The sequence below is a fragment of the Accipiter gentilis genome, chromosome 18, assembly GCF_929443795.1.
Source record: "Accipiter gentilis chromosome 18, bAccGen1.1, whole genome shotgun sequence".
In the NCBI taxonomy this organism is placed as follows: domain Eukaryota; kingdom Metazoa; phylum Chordata; class Aves; order Accipitriformes; family Accipitridae; genus Astur; species Astur gentilis.
This window is the reverse complement of record NC_064897.1, coordinates 12,897,216-12,916,727: the sequence shown is the minus strand read 5'-3', so window position 1 is coordinate 12,916,727 and position 19,512 is coordinate 12,897,216. Positions and strand designations below refer to the sequence as shown.

Sequence of the window (19,512 nt, the reverse complement as noted above, 5' to 3'; positions counted from 1 at the left end):
ATTGCTTGGCCTGAACATTTTATTTGATTTGTCTCATACATTGATATGTTTTCATCTTCTAGAATGTTCTTTTTTCACAAAATACTGAAAATGCTTATTTTGTGAAGACCATGTTTGCTTCTATAAAATACGTACTATGGGATCAAACTTTTAGCTTAGCATTAACTCATTAAAAACTTAGCTCTGTAACAATGTCAGTCATTTTCTGGGTTGGAACTATCCAAGTAAAAGAGAGAATAAATTTTATCTGAAGTTGATCTACCAATTCATATTTTGGCTTGTGCATTTTCTGCGCCTTTAAAATGCATAAAGTAGGTTGGATAGTTTGATTTGGATGTTTTTGCCGCAATTATCACAAGGGAAAGGGCATGAAGAGGGAGGAGACCATGGCAAGTTTCTTTCCTGACTGTCATTGGCAGAGCATTTTCAGACTCCCCTGCCCAAGGCAGCCAGGGAACAGGAACAAATTGAGTGTTAGCACACCCTGCAGTCAACGGACATCTGGAAACTTCCCAGCCTAAGGCAATAATAAGGCCAAACTCCCTACATTCATACTGCATGGAAGAGTTATTCAAGTGGCATTTTGTTTTCAACATGCAAGACTTACTTTTGTGCCCATTTTTCATGTGGAATGAGAAACGGCTGGTGAATTGTTGTTCTCCCCCCTCCCCAGCCTTCCACTGTTAAAATTCCTGACCCTTGCTTTATGAGACTCAAATGGGATAGAAGGAGAATTAATAATATTCACAAATAGTAGTTAATTCTACCCAGCAAAGACCTGGGTTGTGGAGTTGCTATCTTTAAAGTTGGTGTTGCTTTGTGATCTCTCGATTCTTATTGAATGTCAGTCCTAAACGTATACAGAAAGATTGGCAAAGGCTGTGTCTTCAAATGACTTTTTTTATTGTAATGTCCACCATTAAGGAGAAACATTGTATATACAGCTCTAGACAGTAGCCTGTTTTAGAGATTTCATCACTATGTTGATCAGAGCAGGCATACACAATAAAAGGCTGACAAGCAGTTAGAGCTGGTCCATGATACCTGTTTTGTGATATGTGCTGTGCCTGAATCTTTAGTGGACACCAGGAACCTGGGTTTAAAGCAAACAAACATACAAGTGAACAGTGCTCTTTTCTGCCAGGAAGGACCAGGGATCTTTAGTGCAACATCTAGGTTTTGGGTTTGTTTTTTTGTTTTTGTTTGACTTTTTTCTTTGTAACAATGATAAAGTATTGTGCTACTATAAACCTTGCTAACCCTAAGTATATTTCAAAACCCCCACACTTTGTAGGTAGCAGAGGGGGTATACCCATATAGAGGCTGGATACCCATAAAGAATGTTGGAAATTGTGGATACCAGAATAAAACCATTCTGAAACAATTTAATGTCAGAAGGTACATAACATGTAGAACTGTATTAAGTAGCTGGAGATCTGTAAAAATTCTGCATAGCATAGTCACTTTATAGATCTGGAATATCTCTAAAATTGTTGATTCTGGAAACATTCTGCAAGGTGAGAGATACTGTAAAAACATCTTTTTTTACAAATACTCTGCTTTATAGTATTGAAATGTAGCCTAAAATCTGCTTTTCTGATAGCAAGTGTAATCTGGAAAGAAAAAAAAAATTACGGAAGAAGTTTTCACTACTGGGTTTCATATGAAAATTCACTGCCTTGCAAATCTCTTCCTTATGTTCATGTTTTCTAGTGGTAAAAGGAGAAATGAGTAATACTCCATATGGTAAACTGCAGTTAATTTATCTTCTTGGATACGATTTTACTAGTCCTTTAAAATTCTTTCTAAAGCCAGATTCAACATAAGAAAAACAAGTTCATAAAGAAGTTGATAGAAGATAGTGTTTCCCACCCAATACAGAGTGGTATTGGACTTTCTCATTTAAAAATTCCATTGAAATGACTTTGACATTGAGTGTGATGTCTTCCATCCAAGTGTCCTTTTGTCCCTGACCCCTTGCTCTGACACAAATGAAATGAACTGATTTGTCATTTTTACATGTGGTGTTTCTTTATGAAATGAGTCTTTACCAGGACTTTTTTTTCAGGACCATTTAGTTAGTTACACTCTTAGAAATGTATAGTACAGATAACTACTCTGACATTAAAGCCATAATTTTTGCCAGCTTGAGGCTGAGGTTGTAGTTACACCAATGCAATACTCGGCTGTTGTCAAAAAGGCTGGTTACACCTCTCCTGGCTGCACCCTGTGCTGTGAGCCTGCAGGAAGGTTAGTGCCATGAAAAACGATTCATTTTCAGTTGGGCGAATGCTGCGTGACTCTTGAGCACTGGTGCCAGCACAAGAGCAAAGGGTGGAGTGGGCTTGTCATTCTAGAGCAGCTAGCCGTTTTCTCAAAGCGGTTGTAGAGCGCAGCCCCAAGACCTGGCTTTGAGCAGAAGACATCAGCCTGCACACAGAGCATACCTGCACGTGTAACAGCTGTCTCAGTTGTTTGGGTGGGCCTGGCATATGCGTTTCCAATGCAACAGCCGTGTATGTACCTGCCTTACTGCTGCCCTGAGGCTGAAGCCTGTGGTTCTGCTATCCCAGTTGCAGGTTGTGGGCTGTATTTTGTGTGCGACATCAAAATACTTCTGCGTTACAGCTGCCCCTGTGTTATATTAATTTCAGTGGTCGGTGGCAGGTGTGTGAGTGTGCGTGCGTCACACCAGAAAATTCTAGCTGTTGGGATTAAAACTCAAAAAGTCATCACCGATGCTGTTAGCATTTTATTACTCAATATGTGAGAGAACAGCCTACCAGAGTTGGCCGAAGATGGCTTGTGTAGACTTTGGATGGCACAGCACAATTCCAGCAGCTTGGAGTCTCACAACAGCTTGAAAAAACCACCTGTGAAAGAAAACAGCTCCCAGCTTCTGGCTCTCGCTGAGGTATGAATTTAATGCAAGAAAATGCTGACAAGGTCGTCAGAGGCATCATGTCTTTTCAGAGGAGGTATTGACCTGCAGTTTTTTTTACCACTGCAGTTAACCTATGATTGTAATTGGAAGAGACAACCTGGTGTGCTATTTTCTGAAGGGCTGTGTGTTGCTGGGTCAGCAACAGTTTTTAATAAAAATTAAGTGTTATTTCAGTTGTATTGTGGGATAAGGATACAGTTGTGAGGGTCAGGATGTAAAACTAAGACTGACTTATAATAACTTTTTGCTGTCTATGTTTCCTGCATAGCTGTCAAATCTGCTGACAGTTCATTTTGTAAATAAACTGTAGTTGTTCCTTTGCGTTTATGAAAGAAATGGATAATGCAGAACAATCTGTGTAGGTGTTGAAACTGAAGATGTGAAAATACAAGGGGAGACAGCCAAGAAATAATTTTGTCAAATGGAAATTTCCAAACTTCTAGAGCCAATGGTTTGATTATACCAGACCAACAGGCATCAAAGTGATTGACAATCTGCATATAAGCACTAGATGTTAGCTCTTGATCAGATGGGGTGCTAAAATTTCATTTGGTAAATTGAATAATGATATAGCCTACTACCTAAATGACCTTGTTATTATGGTACTTATTTTGGCCCGTTTGCCTTTTAAAAATACCTGAGTGTATGCATTAAAACACATTCTAAAAAGTAAACCTGTTTTCAATGTACTGCAGCCATTTCCTAAAAGAAAGTACCTTAAATAGTTCATTTGTGTTTACCCATCATACAGAATTTTTTTCTTTATTTAAAAAGGCCAAATTGCTTTAATCTACAGAGAAAGCATATTGTAGTTACTCTTCATCTGTTCTACTTCCTTACCTAACAATGAGTAACAGTGTTGCTGAAGTTGTAATTAATTGTTGCTACTACTTCAGCAGTCTGTCTGAATTGTGATATTCGTTTATTTTCTAAGAAACTTAGCATTCAGATAGAAAAAAAGTAGCTAAAACACTACATAAAGGAAATAGTACTTAATCTTGTGTTCAGATTGACTTGCTTTTTTTGCTATTTGTAGGTAGGCTGGTGCTAAAGTCAATGGATTTTATCATAATAATTTTTACTGTGAATAATCTTTATATGGAAGTATCCTTTTAACTGTTTTTTTCTTTCTTGGTATTCTTTTTTTTTTAACTAAGTTGGCATTTTTGAGATCATTTAGGGGAAGATGTCTGAATGATGTAAAAGATTCTACACAGCTAGGAATCTTAAGTAGCAGACAATGACATTTGATAACAGTACCATAATGTTACTAAATTCTTCTGTGTGCATTGTGAACTAACAGAAAGATACTCCACTGTCTGGGGCTCCTACCAGTTGTGATGAGGCGTATAACAACAGATCAAGAGAAAGCAAACTAGAACTGTATTTGAAAGAGGGTTCGTTCTTGGTTTTGGGGGGGGTTGTTTGTTTTTTATAGGAATCTGACCAATCGCCTGTTACCTAACTTTGGACATTTTCCTTTAGACCACTGCTTCTAAATGCTCCCACTCTTTCATTTTTGTGCCTGGTAACAGAGGGAGGGCACCAATCTCCAGTTCCCAGCCGTAATTTGGCTCTGCCTGTTTCCGTGGTGTATTTCTCAGCCCTTTTCTTGTTGCATAAAACTGTGGGCTTCCATTGCTTTTTGATCATATGCATCAAAGCAAGGAATTAATGCTGCAGACTAATAGCATCAAACAGCACGGAAGATGGATTAAATGCTGTAAAGGGCTGGTTTTGCTAATTGTTGACAGGTATTCTTAGCACCAACGATTAGGTGTAGAGAGTCACTTAACTCTGACAATCAGAGTTAAACTCCCCATAGGAGCATAAGGGCTGTCACCATAGACCAGACAGTGGATCCATCTGGCCTGACATTCTCTCCCTGGTAAGGACTTCTGCTGATGTTTGAGAGAAAGGTGTGTGAGGAATTAACATCATGTCAAAGTGTGATTCTCTTCGGTATTTTTTCGTGGATAATATTGTAATGGTGTTTTTTTCTGAAAAGCAGTATTTGCTGAAGTGTTGAGGCCTGCCTAATTTTTAGAAATACTTGAAGCTAACAAGATGAATAGTAGGGAATGATGAATTTAAAACCAGAGAAAAGAGAGGAAATGTGGCCTTTTTTGCAGTTAGATCAGTTCTCAGGGTTTTCCCCAAGCCTGATTGGCGTCCATACCTCCAGATTAAAATATATTATATCTATCTCCACCAGGATCTTTAATCTGAAATATGAGCAAATGAACATTAAGTGCAAACATGAACGTGAAGTGTGGACATTTCAAGGAAACAATGTAGTTTTATTTAAAGGATGTGAGTGTGCAGAGAAAATCCTGAGATAATTTCTGATCTACTTGTGATTTCAAACAAATCCCAAATGAATTTTATTTGTTGCTAACATTTCAGTCTTTTGGAGCCTTTTAAAACAACTTGTTGCTATTCTTCTAAGACAACAATATTATTATTTTTCTGAAATGATCAGCTGCTGAAGCTGAACCCGAATGGACTGAAAGAAACAAGAGCTGAGCGAGGCTGAGCTGTGCCCTCAGGCCTTGGAGATGACAGCTGACACGTTCAGCGTTCCAGTTCAGTGCCATGCGTTATACCCTGTGTGTCTCTGTACTTGAACTTTACGTCATAAGCAATGAATATTTTTAATGGAGTTTGTACTCTTTTGTCTGAGATGACTGCAGGCCCACACATGGTGTAAGCTTCAATTAATTATCCTCTGGGGTCTGGTGCACATATTTGCATACGCTCTATCAGTGGACCACCAAGATTATTCAATTAAATCCTTACAATGGCTTTAAGAAGGCCTCTGATTAAAGTGTTAGTGATGACTGTTAATTTAGAAAATAATTATTTTTATAAATTTCAGTGTCTACCCTTATATCTTGCAAAATAGGATCTATTGTGGGGGAAAGCCTGAAATACAGGATGTGTCTGAATTGTTACCACAATTAAAACTGATACGCAAGTGGATGCACCAAAATTTCAGCTGCTTTCTTCTGTCAAATTGTTAAAAAGAAATATTTCTAAGCATTTCCCAGATGATGGTAAAATATTTGCTTTGCAGAAGCTTGCCAGACCATTTTCCCCTCTCAGCGGACTGAGGAAGTATCTAGTTATGACCTGGTATATTCTGATATAAGAGCTTGATAAGCATGGCTTTCTTTTAAAAGTTCTACTGGGTTCTTAATAGAAGTGTGTTGTTATTTACTAAAAATGGCTGTTTACTAGAGGTGTGATTGTGGAAGTATGCCAACTCTAAGGCATTGGGAAAGTTATCAAGAAATCATGGAAGTAATGTAACTATCTGAAGATGGTGTTATTTTGTTACACTTCTGTGTAACCTTGGCTAAGAAAGGGATTTGCTTCATAGAGAGCTAATACTGTGATTCACATAATCTGGAAAAAAACCCAAACAAAACAAAACACCCACCACCACCACCCCCCCTCAGAGTAACAATAAATAATAGCAGATGGGATAAGCGAAAGAGATCCCTAGAAATCTGGCCAAAGGTAGAAAACTTTTAAGAGAAATAAGGTATTTAACTACTTCTGTTAACACATATCCAATTTTGATCCTGATGCGCTTAGCTAGATTTGTGAAGCAACACAGTGTGATTTCACCAAATGTCTCTTGAAAGTCTGCTGTTGTATTTGAGGTAGTAATTTATTGAAATTATATATATTTTTTTAGATTTATATATATATGTATTACATTTGTAACTCAATAAAATGAAGCAGCGTTACTTCTTTGCAGTTCTACAGCAGGAGTTTAATTGAAAAATTGACTTGTGCTGTAACTCCTGCAACTATTCTTTAAAGGTTGTGACTGCTCTAAGTAGTCTGAGACTAAGCTAAACAAGATTCTGAGTTGTATGATACAAGAGTGAAAATAAATACTAAGCAAGTCATATCTTTTAACAAACCAGCAAGCAGTCCAGAGTGAAGATAATGGACAGCTGAGATCTAAGCAGACCAACAATGGAAGCAAAGTGGAATGTGAGTTTTGAGAGAATGAGAATCCACAAAATTTGAGTTATTTCAGTAGCAGGTAATTGTATGCTGTTATTGAAGAGGGGAAAGTAGGGAGAGGAAGAAGGCATGACAGTGAAAGCATTGAAATTGTTGCACAAAAAGAGTGGAAAGTTGTGGAAGGAACTACATGCACAGTTAATCATTTTGTGGTCCTCTGGTTTGTTATCTGGGAGGGAGAGGCAGAGACAAGGCTTTTAAGTGCTAAATGTTGAAAATGGAAGAGTCATGCAGTAGACGATGAACGTGTATTCACAGTGTGCTCTTTTGTCTATACCTTAAGCAAAAAAAAACCCAAAACCCACAAAACAAACAAACAAAACCCAAAACAACACTCAAATCCCATGCAATATGGTGAAAACTGGGGTGAAAAGAAATCTGATATGTAATATATGTGGGGCAAAACAGATCATTAGTAAGAGAACTATAAATAGGGGGCAACTATACCAATTTACTAAATACCTAAATTTCATGAAGGGGAATTGCTGCCTGTTCTGAAACACTTGTTCTGTGTCAGAGAACGCTCCAAACTGGTTGAAAAAACTGAGGGGAGTAAACACTTGTAGGATTTATTGTTCTTGTTAATAAATGCACAACTGTTTCTAAATGAAACCCAAAGTTTTCTTTTTTGCGTGTGTCCTCCGATTACTGAATCCATTGAGATCCCTTTTGAACTTAAAGTGGAGAAGGGGCTGGATTGAGCAACAGGACAGTCAAGGTTGTCAGTGCTTGAGAGGTGGAGAGAAGTGGCAGTGATGCAGGCTCTTCAAGCTGAGTGGAAATTAAGACATTGTAGCACAGCTTTGACTTTTTTCAGGGTATGCTAGTTGGAGACATCTTGAGCTCTTGAAACCATGTGAGCCTGCAGAGAAGTCTGACCCAAGTCAGACTTCAGTTGGAAGTACTTTTGACAGCAAGATTGTTTTTTTGCATAGGCCATATATGAATGTATTTTAAAATATATACACATATGTAGGTATTAAGCTGCTTAATTTGTCTGCATTATCTTTTCTTATAGTTATCTTAGCCAAGCCATTCTTTTTCAAAGCATAATTATTGAAAAACATGTAAAAATTAGTAAAAGGAACTGTTATTAGAGTAAGTTTCTCTTGCAAAATGTCTCTAGTTTCTTTACAGTGAAATGGAAGCATAAGTCAAAATTACCTTTTGAGTTCATACTTCTGTTTCTAACGCTTGCTCAAGAGCACGTTTCGCTTATGCTTCTAATACTTTAATAAATCACAAAGGGCAAGGCTTGCAGAAATGAGCTTAGTGGTATGCGTTGGAGATAATTTTCTGTCTAGTGAGCTTTGAAAACATTTAAAGTTGGTATGCAGCTATCAAAGCATTTACTAAAATTTTTTACTGAAATTGATGCTTAGAGTTGTGGAGGGTGACTAAGACAACTGAATTTGCTCTAATTTACTTGGTGTGATGAATTGCTCTGGGTAGTGTGGCGGTACAATCACGATCATGCAGTTAGTTACACAGCCCAAGCCTATCTGTCCCTTGTAAATTCAAGTCAGGTTTGTTTCTGGTTCTGAAAACCTTTAACATTCTACATGTAAGAAAATATCAATTAATGGTTCCTAATTAACTCATCCTAATGAAATGCAGCAATTTATTAGTCTGCTAATCTGAGTGGTCTAGCTTCAGCAGCAAAGAGAGCGTGTTCTTCGTATCGGAACAGCTGTTGACTGTGGCTTTTTGTTGCCCTCTCCACAAGTTAGCTTTTACTTCTTCCATCCTCTCTACCTCTTCAGGAGAGGCTGCAGCGTGTCCCTCCCGCACTGGGGAAGCGAGCTTTTGGGCAGCACTAGCTGATCAGATATCTGCTGTCAGTCTTCAATAGGAAGAGGCAGCAGCAGCCAGATTGGAGCATCCAGTGCTGCTTCTGGTCCACAAGCCACCTCCTGAACCATACTACTCCAAATCCCATTTTTCTTTAGAAAACAGATTGTGGGTTTTCACTGCAGAATTGTTATGTTACTCTAGTTCTTGGAAGCTTTCCAGGTAGTTAACTATTAAGGGACGCTTGGATTTCAACTGTCAAATCTGAGCCTTACAGATAATTCTTCCTTCTAACACCCAAGTCACTATTTTCTCAAACTTATCTCAAACAGCAAACGATGTATTAGTCATTTTTACTACAGACTAATACTTACAGAATTGAAAATTTTCATCATCTGTAGTGCTATTATCAAGGTACTAGATTAGACGCTGTGCCCAAGGCTTAAAATGTATGTAGTGAAATGTTTTATAAATTGATGACAGATAGTAAGTACCTCTCCCAAATTGCCACACTTCTGTTTAAAGGTGTGTGGCTTTTGTGGCCTTTACCAAGTCTCATTATCTTACAAATTCCCAAATATGTTATCTATAGAGTGAAAGACACATTCCTACTAAGTTTTGGGAAAACTGAAAACAGTAACACTTTCTTTTTTGAAAATACAGTACTTGATTAGAAAGAACAGTTACTTATTAAAAGCTTCTCAATCTGTAATACAGTATATGCTATTTTAGAAAGTATTTAATCCTCGCATTTTGAAAGAGTTTTCAATATTTGCACTTAATTACATAAACTTTACACGGGAAGTATGTCATGAGAGCATGTTAATCGTATCTGCTCAAGTGAGAAGAGGCTTTGCTTTTACATAAATATTTTCGTTGGAATATAAACCTCGTTTTAGAATAATCCCATTGAAATAAAGGTGTACAATTTCAGGGCCATAGTGCTTAATCTTTTGGAAAATAAATATCAATAATAAATGAAAAGCTGAAGTACAGTCAGTTGTATAGAAGTGTCCAGGTGCTTTTTCATTACAGCATCAGCAAGGATACCAAAACTCCCATAACTGTAACTAAGGAAGGCTTAAAAGGAAAGTCTACAGAATTGATGCATTGCTTGAAAAAGTAAACGCATAGTAGGCCAAGAAAATGGTGGCAGCAGCAACTATAGTTTAGGTGTTGCATTGTCTGCCAAGAAAATTAGTAGAATTTTGTATGCACCTTCCAAAGTGTGTGTACACATGAAGGATTATAAACACGTTGCTCTTAGCAGCATATGTGATGTTATACAGGTCTGTCAGCACGTTGCTTTGAAACTGTCTCTTTACACCCTCTTTTGTTCAGACTCCCTGATGTTAAGTTACCATACTCACATGTTTTCCAGTGGAGCCATGCAGCCTGGTTTCCAAAGTTGTTGTTTAAAAAGCTTAATTGAAAAAAGGCTTGTAATTCTAGGGTATGATAGCACTGACAAAAAAGTGCTTGCATTTGCTATTTACTGTACAATGTGGCATTACAGATTTAGTAAAATAGAAGAGTTGGTACAGCCACAGACCACATCCTTGCTAGCAGTTGTGTGGGGACTGCATTTACTTAAATTTTTTCCAAATTCAGGCAACTTTTTGTTAGATAACTGCAAGTTACTGCATTTATTTCAATTAGAAATGAGACATTCTTACACTAGGAAGCAAGCATACAAGGTAAAAAATGCTGATGTAATTTCCTCCCCACCCCCAGTTCAGGAATGAAATGCTTCACAGAAGCAGAATAAAGCTGGCCTAGACTTGTCTTATGTTTGTCTCCAGTTGAACCTTAATTTTAAATGTCAGTGCAAAAATTAGCATTAACGTAGAGAGGTTGACTTTGTTGCTCTGGTAATTTTGGTCATCTTAACTTATCTGTAATTTTTTAAGGTACTTTGTCATGAAGCAGGTATGAAAAATGCATAAAACTGCTTCTCATAAGAAATACCTATGTACTCTGAGTGTATTTGTGATATACAGAGTTTGCATGTTTGCATAATAGAGATTAGATTGTCAGACTGAATCGTACCTAAGATGTAGAATAAAAGTTAGGAGGCAGATACTTGTTGTAGCATTCTTCTGAAATGTGTTCTTCAGTGTTCACTTGTCAAAAGGAACAGTCTTTCTAAATTAAAGATATGGAGGCCTGTTGAAAGTTGTGTTCTGGTTTATGACTTTGTATTCTTTCAGTGAAGTAGAACTCAGCCTTTGCTTTGATGGTCACATTGAGAATGAGCAAATGAGAAGGCCTTAGCATTTAGGAACGCATAAATAAAGTCTACAAAGAAAGGGCATGAGAGAAGCTTTGAAGTGGCATCTAGTTTTAATTTTAGTGGGAGAAAACCAGATGTGTCTCTGGGAGTTCTGGCCCAGCTCATTTTTTTTCGAGAGGACAGGGAACTCAACCAAATCATACAATGGAGAGACCCCAAACCGACTGTCCCCACCCTAGTACTTTGATCTTTCTTGCCACTTCTGAGTGAGCTGCTTTGTTCCAGAGGAAAGATGGTCTAACCCTTCATTTTTAATTGTGTACATCCTCCTGTACAATTGGATTACATATCTCTCTATTTTTTCCATTCAAACTGCTATTATCTGAGTTTATTTCCTATTAAAAACAATCCTGATACTGTTAAAGATGACAGAAATTTCAAAACAGCAAAACTAGACAGAATTTTGAATTTGCTGATTTTTGCAGTGGTGTGTGTTAGAACAAAATATTGGTACACAGCATTTTTGGGTCAGCAGTCCTGTAAAACACAAAGTAGAATGAAAACAAACAATCCTGCTTGTGTAGGACTTCTGTTGGCAAGTGCTGCTCCTGGAATTATGCATTCTGTTGCTACTTACAAATAGAATAATACATTTGAATGATATATTTGAAGGCTTTTTTTAGTAGTCCTTGGATCACATTTGGCCATCAAAAAGATTTCTGTTGACTGTACGTTTAGGGAGTAGATTAAAACTATACAACAACATTTTTTGAGGATGTCTAGAAAATAAGTAAAATAATCCTGTTGTCTAAAGAGATTAAGGGTCTCAAGGGATGGAAAGGAGAAAGAGCATAGATAAGAAGGCAAAAAAACATGAGTCAAATTCAAGGTTATTGTCAACTTCTAACCTGAACAAGAGAAATCCTTGTGCTCTGAGGGCTTGTCCATGTGCCAAAGCTAAGCTACGTGCCAAATGATTCCAAAGCTTGCAGTGTTCAGAGGAAAGGATTGGGAAGTTTAAAAATTTTGAAGAAAAGAGGTCAAGTTAAGTTGGTATCAGTTGTCTTGCACTGAGATAGCTACAAATGGAACTTGTCCCTGCATGAGCTATTTTGCTGTGGTTAGGGTTTTGTGTTGTGGGGTTTTTTTTTTAGTTATTTATTGTTGGTTTATTTTGGTTTGGTTCTGATCCATTTATAGCAGGTCATTTTCCCAGGCCACTACTGGAATCAGGAACAGAATATTATCTTGATACATGCAAGAACTATGCTTTAATTTGGATTGAAATGCTTATCTCTGATGTCATCTTAGTCAGCTGTGTTGATTTCTGGAGCCTGACACATCCCAGTATCAAATATTAATGAAGAATAATTTGTGCCATGTACTGAGTCTGCAGAGTATGCTCGTGAATACTAATAAAATACACAGGGAATTTTTTCCATCTTTGGCTCTAGTGTTTATCATGCCATTATTACAGCTTAACTATGGATGCTAAAATAATAAGGGTCAGTTATATTCTTCAGTATAAGTGTGACTGTGTGTGTTTATAGTTACCCTGTATTCTCAAAACACGTTGATATGAAAAATTGATTGGAGAGAGAAGGAAGATGGATGTTGTTTCCATGTACCTCTTGGAGGTTGTATCTCTACACAAGCAAAAAGTTAACACGCTGGCTTCTAGCTGCCTGTGTGAAAGTGAATAACTCTTTACCACATAATAAAAGCACAGACACAGAAATATGCAGAGTTGAAACTCTGAATTACACACTGGAGTTTGTATAAAATCAAAATTAAAGTTCTCAGTAAAAACAAAACAATTTTTGCTTTATTTCCCCTGAGATGTACTGATGAGATATGTATTATTATAGTGTAATATATGAAATACTAAGTGTGCTTGTGGACCCGGAAATTCATGGATAACTGAACAACTGTCTAAATTGGATGTTGGAGATTGTGAGTATCAAATTGTAGCTTGGCTTTAATGAAACCCTCTGTAGTCTGCAAGATGGAGTTTAAAACAAGTGTCTTAACCTACTGTTATGTGGGAGGGTTATGATAATAATCATCAAGCTACTCTACACCTTACGCAAGTATTTTGAAGAGTCTTGTCGAAATATCAGCTAAATTAATGCCAAAAATGCAGTAATTCAGATGAGTAATGAAAAAGTTTTCAAACAAAAGTATTTAAAATCTATTCATCCAGTTAGACATATTTACAGTCATCACACTTCTTAGTTGTACAAGCTGAATTTTCAGTGTTCACTCATGAGATTTCATTTGTGTCTAAGCTGAAGAGAAAGAAAAGGTTGTTCTTCCTTTGCCTCACCTTTTTAGAAGGAAGTGACTATAAAGGTCTCTCAAACTCCAGAAAGAAAGTATTGTATATCCCACAGGAGAGTGTTTCATGTCTACAATATTTTTTTGCCTTTTATGTTATGTCAGCTACACCTCTATACATCTTGACATCAGTGTGAGTAGTAAGGAAAACTGTATTTTGTCCAAAAATTTTTGGAATGCTGACTTGATATATGACTCAAGCCCGAAATAAAATATTCTTGAGTAGATTTGTGTCAGTGCTGCTTCTCCTCTCTCTCGAATTTCCTCCCCCTTTCTGCTTTCCCTCCTGGTTTTGTATGACCTCCCCTTTACAACCTTTGAGTATGGGCTGCTTCCTCTGTCATCCTGTGAGCCGCATGCACTGATACAAAATGTGCCATGTGCCTCCTCTGTAGTGGTCCCGAGTATAGATGGTCCTTGAGCAGAAGTCCTGATCCATTTATTGCTACGCTTCTGGGTGTCAGCTGATGGTGAACAAGATGGCAACATTTCGGCAAAGCTTGTGGAGTGCCAGCTCATCTTCATAATTATGGGTTTTTTTTCAGTTTGGTGTAAGAGTTTCTGAAATGTCAGAGGGAACAAAAAGGGTTTGGAACTGAAGAAAAAGAGGAATCACAGAAAATCCTGGATGCTTCCTCAGGAATGTTTTGAATTTTAATTCTCTTCAATCTGGGCCATTTTCACTTGAAAGGCTTTGTAGGACCATGGCAATTCGGAATGGCACAGATGTACTCTTTTCTGTCCCCTCATTGTAATGGAGGTATTTCTGTAACAGAAGCTTCTTTAGAACCTAAACTTAGAATTCTACTGAATTTAGTGTGAAGATAAAGTACCAGCATTTGCCAGCTCACTAGTTAAGCTCCATAACATGTCTAGCCATTTAGGTATTAGTACGTTTTTAAAATCCCAGTAAAGAAAGTGCAAGGAATTGGGCTATCTTTCTAATCTTGCGCTTTAGGTTTATGCAGTGTTTTTCAACTATCCATTGACTGTGAAAGTAGTGTGAATATTTTTTATTAGGCTTTTGTTTGGAGGTAATTTTAAATTAGTAATGCTCCATAGTTGCAAAATCTTATGATCCAAAGGCATTTTCAAGAAACCTGGGGAATGTTAGTCTTTGTTAAGTGTAGGTTGTTTTAAGAAGCAGGAAGGGTAGAGAGTGTAACATTTGCTGGATGAGCTGTGCTTCATAGTTTTGAAAGCTAAGAAGGTTAAATGAATAGGCAATAAAAGAAGTAGGTGTTAAGGTTAAAGTGCCATTCAAAGCTTTTTGTTGTTCTGCACCTCTTATGCTATCTTGCAACTACAGCACTTTTTTTTTCTTCTTTTTTTTTTTTTTTTTTGTCCAGATTCTCTGTCCAGGGATGTTTTTCAGGGCTGAACTTGTGAAAAGAAACCCATAGTGTTATGTAAGATACCTTACAAGAAAAAGATTATCATCACATATTCTTTGAAAAAGTAAATACTATCAAATAGATTTACTTTCTTTGTGACTTACAGTGCTGACTTCAGATACTGGTTTTCTTGCATTGTACACTTTTTTGTTTACAAATATTATTTAAAGTGTTAAAACCAGAACAGGTGGGTTTGTTTTGAAGCATGTGGGTTATATACAATAACGCATCTGCCTTATATAACCATTTCCCTTTCTTAGTCTGATTTCTGCTTATACGCTTTTTAATCTCTGAACCAGGTTTCAGTGTTGTCGGTGCACCTTTCCTGCATTTCAGGGCCGGAGAGTTCAGAGGGGGTTGTGGCAGTTCAGCCACCCTTGCCCCTCCTCGTTGCGCAGTCTTGCTGCTGTGCCAGCTGGTGGCTCGTGCTCTCAGGTGTGCTCCTAGCGTAACTGGGGCTGGGCCCCTGCCGCCTGCATGGAAGCTGGGGGTAGAAAAGCCCCGGTCTGCAGCAGGCACAAGTTACAACTGATTCACATGCCTGGTAGGCAGTAAAGGCAATTCCTCCCCTTCTCTTCCTCCCCCTCTAGGGCTGGAGGGCTCAAGTCAAAACATGTCCTTCTTGAGTGGCAGCGGCTGCCAATTGTTGAATTTTGGCAGTTTCTTCCAAATTGTCAGAGCTGCTGTGATCTAGCAACACCTGTGGTTCAGGGGAAGGAGATACTGCAAAGTGGGTGTTTGTGCAGGTGAGGGTGAAGCCCTCAGCTGGCAGACTCCCTGCCCCTTGAAGGTACCACCGAGAGGGCTGCAGGGCAGCAGCGTTAAAAAGTCACCAGCAAAAGTAGAACTGTGATTGCGATGCATCACTCTTGTTCCAATCGCTGAATGTTTATCTGTAATTATTGGAAAATTTTAAACTGGTAACTTCATGGTCTAAGCTAGGAGACAATTGCTTTTACGGTAGTGGTATTTCATCCCTACAGAGCAGTTGATTATGTCTTATGTTTAACTTGTCTCTGTCTAGCTGAAATCCTGTTTACAAATATATAAAGGCTTCGCTGAAGTGAGTTATTGGTGATCATGTATGAACTAGTAACACACTTACCGCTCTAGTTCTTAAATTCGAACCCATTACCGACCCGTGCCAATGTTTTCCATCTCTTTCCAGAGTATTAATGAAGATTCTTTAATACTTGTTATCATTCTTTTTGTTAGTTTATATATATGTATCTGTGTGCTGTGTACATGTACATTGTTATATGCCGTAATGAAACATTTGTAATTGTTTTCACTGGGCTGATATACTCAATGTACTGGATTTATATACTTGAGTTGGAAAATCAAAATATCATTGCCTAGTAATTTCCTTCTCTCTCTTCCACAGTCATAATGAACGAAAAGTAACCTGTAAACATCCAGTAACCGGACAGCCATCACAGGACAACTGTATTTTTGTTGTGAATGAACAGTAAGTGGCATCTGTTTCAGTCTATAAAATACATGTTTTAAAACTTGTTAATATTGAAGTAAGATTCAGTGATTGCTAATTGCAGTATTTATTTCTTCCAAGTCAGATTAGCATCTATAAAGTTTTACTTGTTTAAATTATTTGAAATACTAATAAATTTGAAAGTAATATTAAATATTTAATACTAATTCTTAAGATAAAAACCATGGCCCAAATTATTTCTGTGATAGAAATGCACCATGCTTATGCACTGCGTAAATTTCCACTTATCACTTTACTTATTCTGTAGTGTTAGCAAATGACCTATATATTATATAATAATATAATAAACTTCCAAAAAGGAACAAATTTTTTACTCTCTTAGGGACAATCACCTGCCTTTAATCGATCACGTTTTGCCTGATAGTTTCTCCTCAAACATTTATTTTCTTGGCCAGTCAAGGCATTTTCTGTATCATTGGATAATAACTTGATTTTGCTATCTTTGCTTTGGTTTTGTAGAATACACAACAATATGAGAAGGTATGCATGGAAGTCATACCTGACCTCAAGATTTTACATGTGGCTGGGTATTGGGTGTCCTACTCACCACCACCGCTGCAACACATTATATAATTGCTAGAGTGAAAACCATCAGAACTGCAATATGTGAAATTTCATAAACATGCATGTTCTTACTGAAGTTGGACAAAGCCATATGGGGTCTTTGGAGACCATTTCTCTCCATTTCCATGTCATGCTCATACCTGTCTTTTTTTCCTCCCATCAACACCTTACGCGAATACAGAAATCCTATTTTAAAACAATGGCTTAAAATTCATCTATAATAGATTTAAGTTTAAAACACAGTGCAGGTAACTTTACAATGAAATGTGAATTGCTTTCAGATTGGAAAAGTAGGACATGGGCTGTATTAGGCTACATCTAGGGGCGTTTTTTAATAGCAGTCTGCACACACAGCATGTTCTAGTGCTATTACATATTCTATTTTCAGGACTGCTGCAGCAATGACATCTGAAGAAAAGAAGGAGCGACCAGTAAGCATGATATGTGAAGCAGCTAACTATAATCTGACATCAGATTATTCTGCTCATCCAATGAGCCCTGTGGGCAGAGTAAGTATGTCCAAATTAAAATAAAATTAAGATAATTCTGTTATTCCACAAGGTACCAGACAGTGCTATATATTAGTATTTCATTGAAAAAGAGAAACAAAGCACATATTTTTTTCAGGGCACCTGGCTCCTTTCATGTTTAATTTGGAAACTGAAGTGTCTGAAACAAATTATCACTGAAGTTGTAATTTTTATCAGGTGTATCGGATCTTATGACTTGCATGTACTTAAATTGTTTACAGAATCTGACCTTTCTAATCTGTGTGAACAGTAAAATGTTGAGTGACTGATCAAATATCTGAGTAAGCATTGTTACAGAAATTGCTCAATCACAAATAATTGACTAGATTTCTCCAGGTAAAATAGAGAGAATTATAGTTGTATGTAAGAAGTAGTTACAAGAGAGATGGAAGGTGACCCTGTGGTAAAATTACAGGGCAGATGACATGACTTGCTGTCATTGGACAAGAAGTAGAAGTCCTGGTTTCCTGGGAAAAGTCCTAGGGATTCCTAGGTCACCTTAATTGTGTCCCACTTTTCCCATTCACCCAGCTTCTCAGAAGGTTAAGGTAAATACCCGGATGCTTATTGAGGTGATGCGTTCAATTATATTAACTTTCAAGTTTATTGGATAAAGCTGACGAGGCGGTGTGGATTTTTTTTCCATTTTCTGGATAGCTTTCCTGAAAGGAAAATGCGCTTGCTACAAAATTAAGAATTTCCTTACGTTTACTCAGACAGCAAAATAACAACTTCGATCAGTGATGACAGACAACAGCCCTGTAATCTCTTCTACCCAGCCGTTAACATTTAAACAAGGAAAAAAACCCCGTACTTTTGCTAGTCACTGAAAACTTTAACCCTGAGAAGGGCTTTTCAGCAGATTAATCCAACCTGCAAGAGAAAAATAAACTTTGGAAGGTGTTTTAACTGAGCAAATTCCTTAATTTCAGAAACTTGGATTGAAATAATTTGGTTTCCATGTGGTAGGGAACATTGTAAGGTTACTTTAAGTACATTTTAGAAACATTTTTTTGTTGTTTTAAATGTCTCAGTAGACAGGCAGAATCCTTGACCTACATCAGAAAATTGTTACTTAATGAGAAAATGTCTTGATCTATTAGTGTTGCTGGGGGGGGGGAGGGGAGCGGGCAGGGGAAAGAGGAGTCACAGGTAAATTATAAACAGTAACAAAATCCATCTCAACTTTCATATGATGATGCTTAAGTCCATGCAGGAAAGCCAGTTTAAAGCAAAACAAAACAAACTAGGAAAACCCCAAACAACAACAACAAAAACAAACCCAGCTAAGCCCTAAAACAACCAAGCAAACAAAAAACACACTACAGCTCTGTTAAGTGCTGCTACTTCCCTAGTAGCTTGAAGTGTATTTCTAAACTTCAAGCCACTAGCACAGACCTCTGACTGTGGAAAAAGATCTACATAGGCTTGAGATTGCTACAGAGGTATATATTTCCACCCCTCTTTTTAAAATTAAGAAGTTGTTTTTTGTAGTTACCTTTTTATTTTATTTTTTTCCCCACTGTAAAAATCGCTACCTAGATAAATATGGTTATACATCCTGAAATGCATTTGGGGAATCAGCTTTTGAATGTGTAAAGTCTGTCATATTACCAGTCACACCCCACAGTTCATCTCCCCTGCTCTTTATTGCTGTCCTGATTATCAGCAGAATAAAGCTAAAAGTTTTCTCACAGTGAGTGGAATGGAGTGTTAGCCCAGTACAGCTGCTGCAGAGCTCATCATGTCTCCATTACAGCTAGGATGTTTCACATGGGTTATAAATATTGTTTGTTTATAGATATTTCATACAGTGCTTAAGCTGGTCCAGCTTTAAATGGCTAGTTTAGTTGTAGCCATACATGTCTTCTCAGGATTCAGGTTAGCCAGAAATTTTGGAGTAACAGTCCTGAGATACATTAGCAAACAGCACAGTGAACAGGAGCAGTCTGAAGGGCAAAGTACTGCTGCTCAGGGCTGAATGCCTGCACTGTGTTTTCATGGTTTATATTCGGATGAGTCCAGTAGTGCTCCTTGTGCATCTTACATTTTAGTCTTATCTAAAATAAATCCAGTTTGCTGTACTACGCAAACCAAAGCACAGTAAGAGTGAATGATTGGGAGATTTGCTTGAAGAGCAACCTCCTGGTCCAAGCTAAAATGCTGAG

The 19,512-nt window shown here is 37.6% G+C and overlaps 1 protein-coding gene across 15 annotated transcripts in view; it reads left to right on the top strand.

The window, feature by feature from the left end:
* Nucleotides 1-19,512, top strand: part of PLEKHA5 (pleckstrin homology domain containing A5) — a 172,915-nt gene that overhangs the window by 87,497 nt on the left and 65,906 nt on the right. For all 15 annotated transcript variants that reach the window (XR_007508674.1, XM_049821693.1, XM_049821690.1 and 12 more), the window contains 2 exons: nt 16,125-16,208; nt 17,203-17,323. Coding sequence is in view for 14 of the 15 variants with exons in the window: in XM_049821693.1 (XP_049677650.1) it covers nt 16,125-16,208; nt 17,203-17,323 (205 nt within the window). In the remaining variant the exon portion in view is untranslated. The remainder of the gene's footprint in view (nt 1-16,124; nt 16,209-17,202; nt 17,324-19,512) is intronic.